Source organism: Cynoglossus semilaevis, unplaced genomic scaffold (assembly GCF_000523025.1).
Source record: "Cynoglossus semilaevis isolate Cse_v1.0 unplaced genomic scaffold, Cse_v1.0 C18912578, whole genome shotgun sequence".
Taxonomy (NCBI): domain Eukaryota; kingdom Metazoa; phylum Chordata; class Actinopteri; order Pleuronectiformes; family Cynoglossidae; genus Cynoglossus; species Cynoglossus semilaevis.
Genome location: NW_007591053.1, coordinates 1 through 599, shown reverse-complemented (window position 1 = coordinate 599; position 599 = coordinate 1). Strand labels below are relative to the sequence as shown.

The 599-nt window shown below is 53.6% G+C and overlaps 1 protein-coding gene across 1 annotated transcript; it reads right to left on the bottom strand.

Moving 5' to 3' along the window:
• Positions 1-71: 71 nt before the first annotated feature.
• On the bottom strand, positions 72-593 carry LOC103399605 (muscle, skeletal receptor tyrosine protein kinase-like). The gene is made up of 2 exons (XM_008338273.3): positions 342-593; positions 72-267 (listed from the first exon to the last, which is right to left on the bottom strand). The coding sequence occupies exons 1-2, from the start codon at positions 446-448 to the stop codon at positions 72-74; spliced, it is 303 nt and encodes a 100-aa protein (XP_008336495.2). The 5' UTR covers positions 449-593.
• Between the last annotated feature and the right edge of the window lie 6 nt (positions 594-599).

Sequence of the window (599 nt, the reverse complement as noted above, 5' to 3'; positions counted from 1 at the left end):
TTGTAAACTGAAGTCGTGTCCGTCGGCATCTTTCATCATCTACTCTGATTGGCTACAGCAGTGTGTTTTCCTCACCTGGCCTGGAAAACTCGTCCAAACGCTCCTTCTCCGATGTCCCTGACGTACTGGATGTTGTTCCGTGGGTACTCCAGGGCCAGCAGCTTTGAGTTCAGCAGCAGAGGAACCCTCTGGTACATGGGGTTGGGGTGAAGTCGGTCCAGGAGGAGCTCAGATGGAAGTGCACTCAGGGTCGGGGTCTCCATCTCCCTGTGGAGAGAAAAGGAAGTGAGCGAAGAAGAAGCGGCGAAGACTTCGATCTCAGAGTCCGGTCCTCGTTGGACCTCTTTCGGTTCCTCCACTGCTTCCTGTGTCTGCGGCAGGCCAGGATGCTGATGAGGAGGAAAACTGCCGCTGCGATGGCGGTCAGGATGATGACGATGACAGACATGGAGTAAGCTGGAGACGAGGAGGTGGTGGTGGGAGGGAGACTGTGAGAAGGTTGACGAGGGTCTGAAGATTCTGGCTTTGACACTGGAGAAAACACAGGGTTAAAAAATCAACTTCTTAGAAGGTGACTCACTGACTCACTGACTCACTGA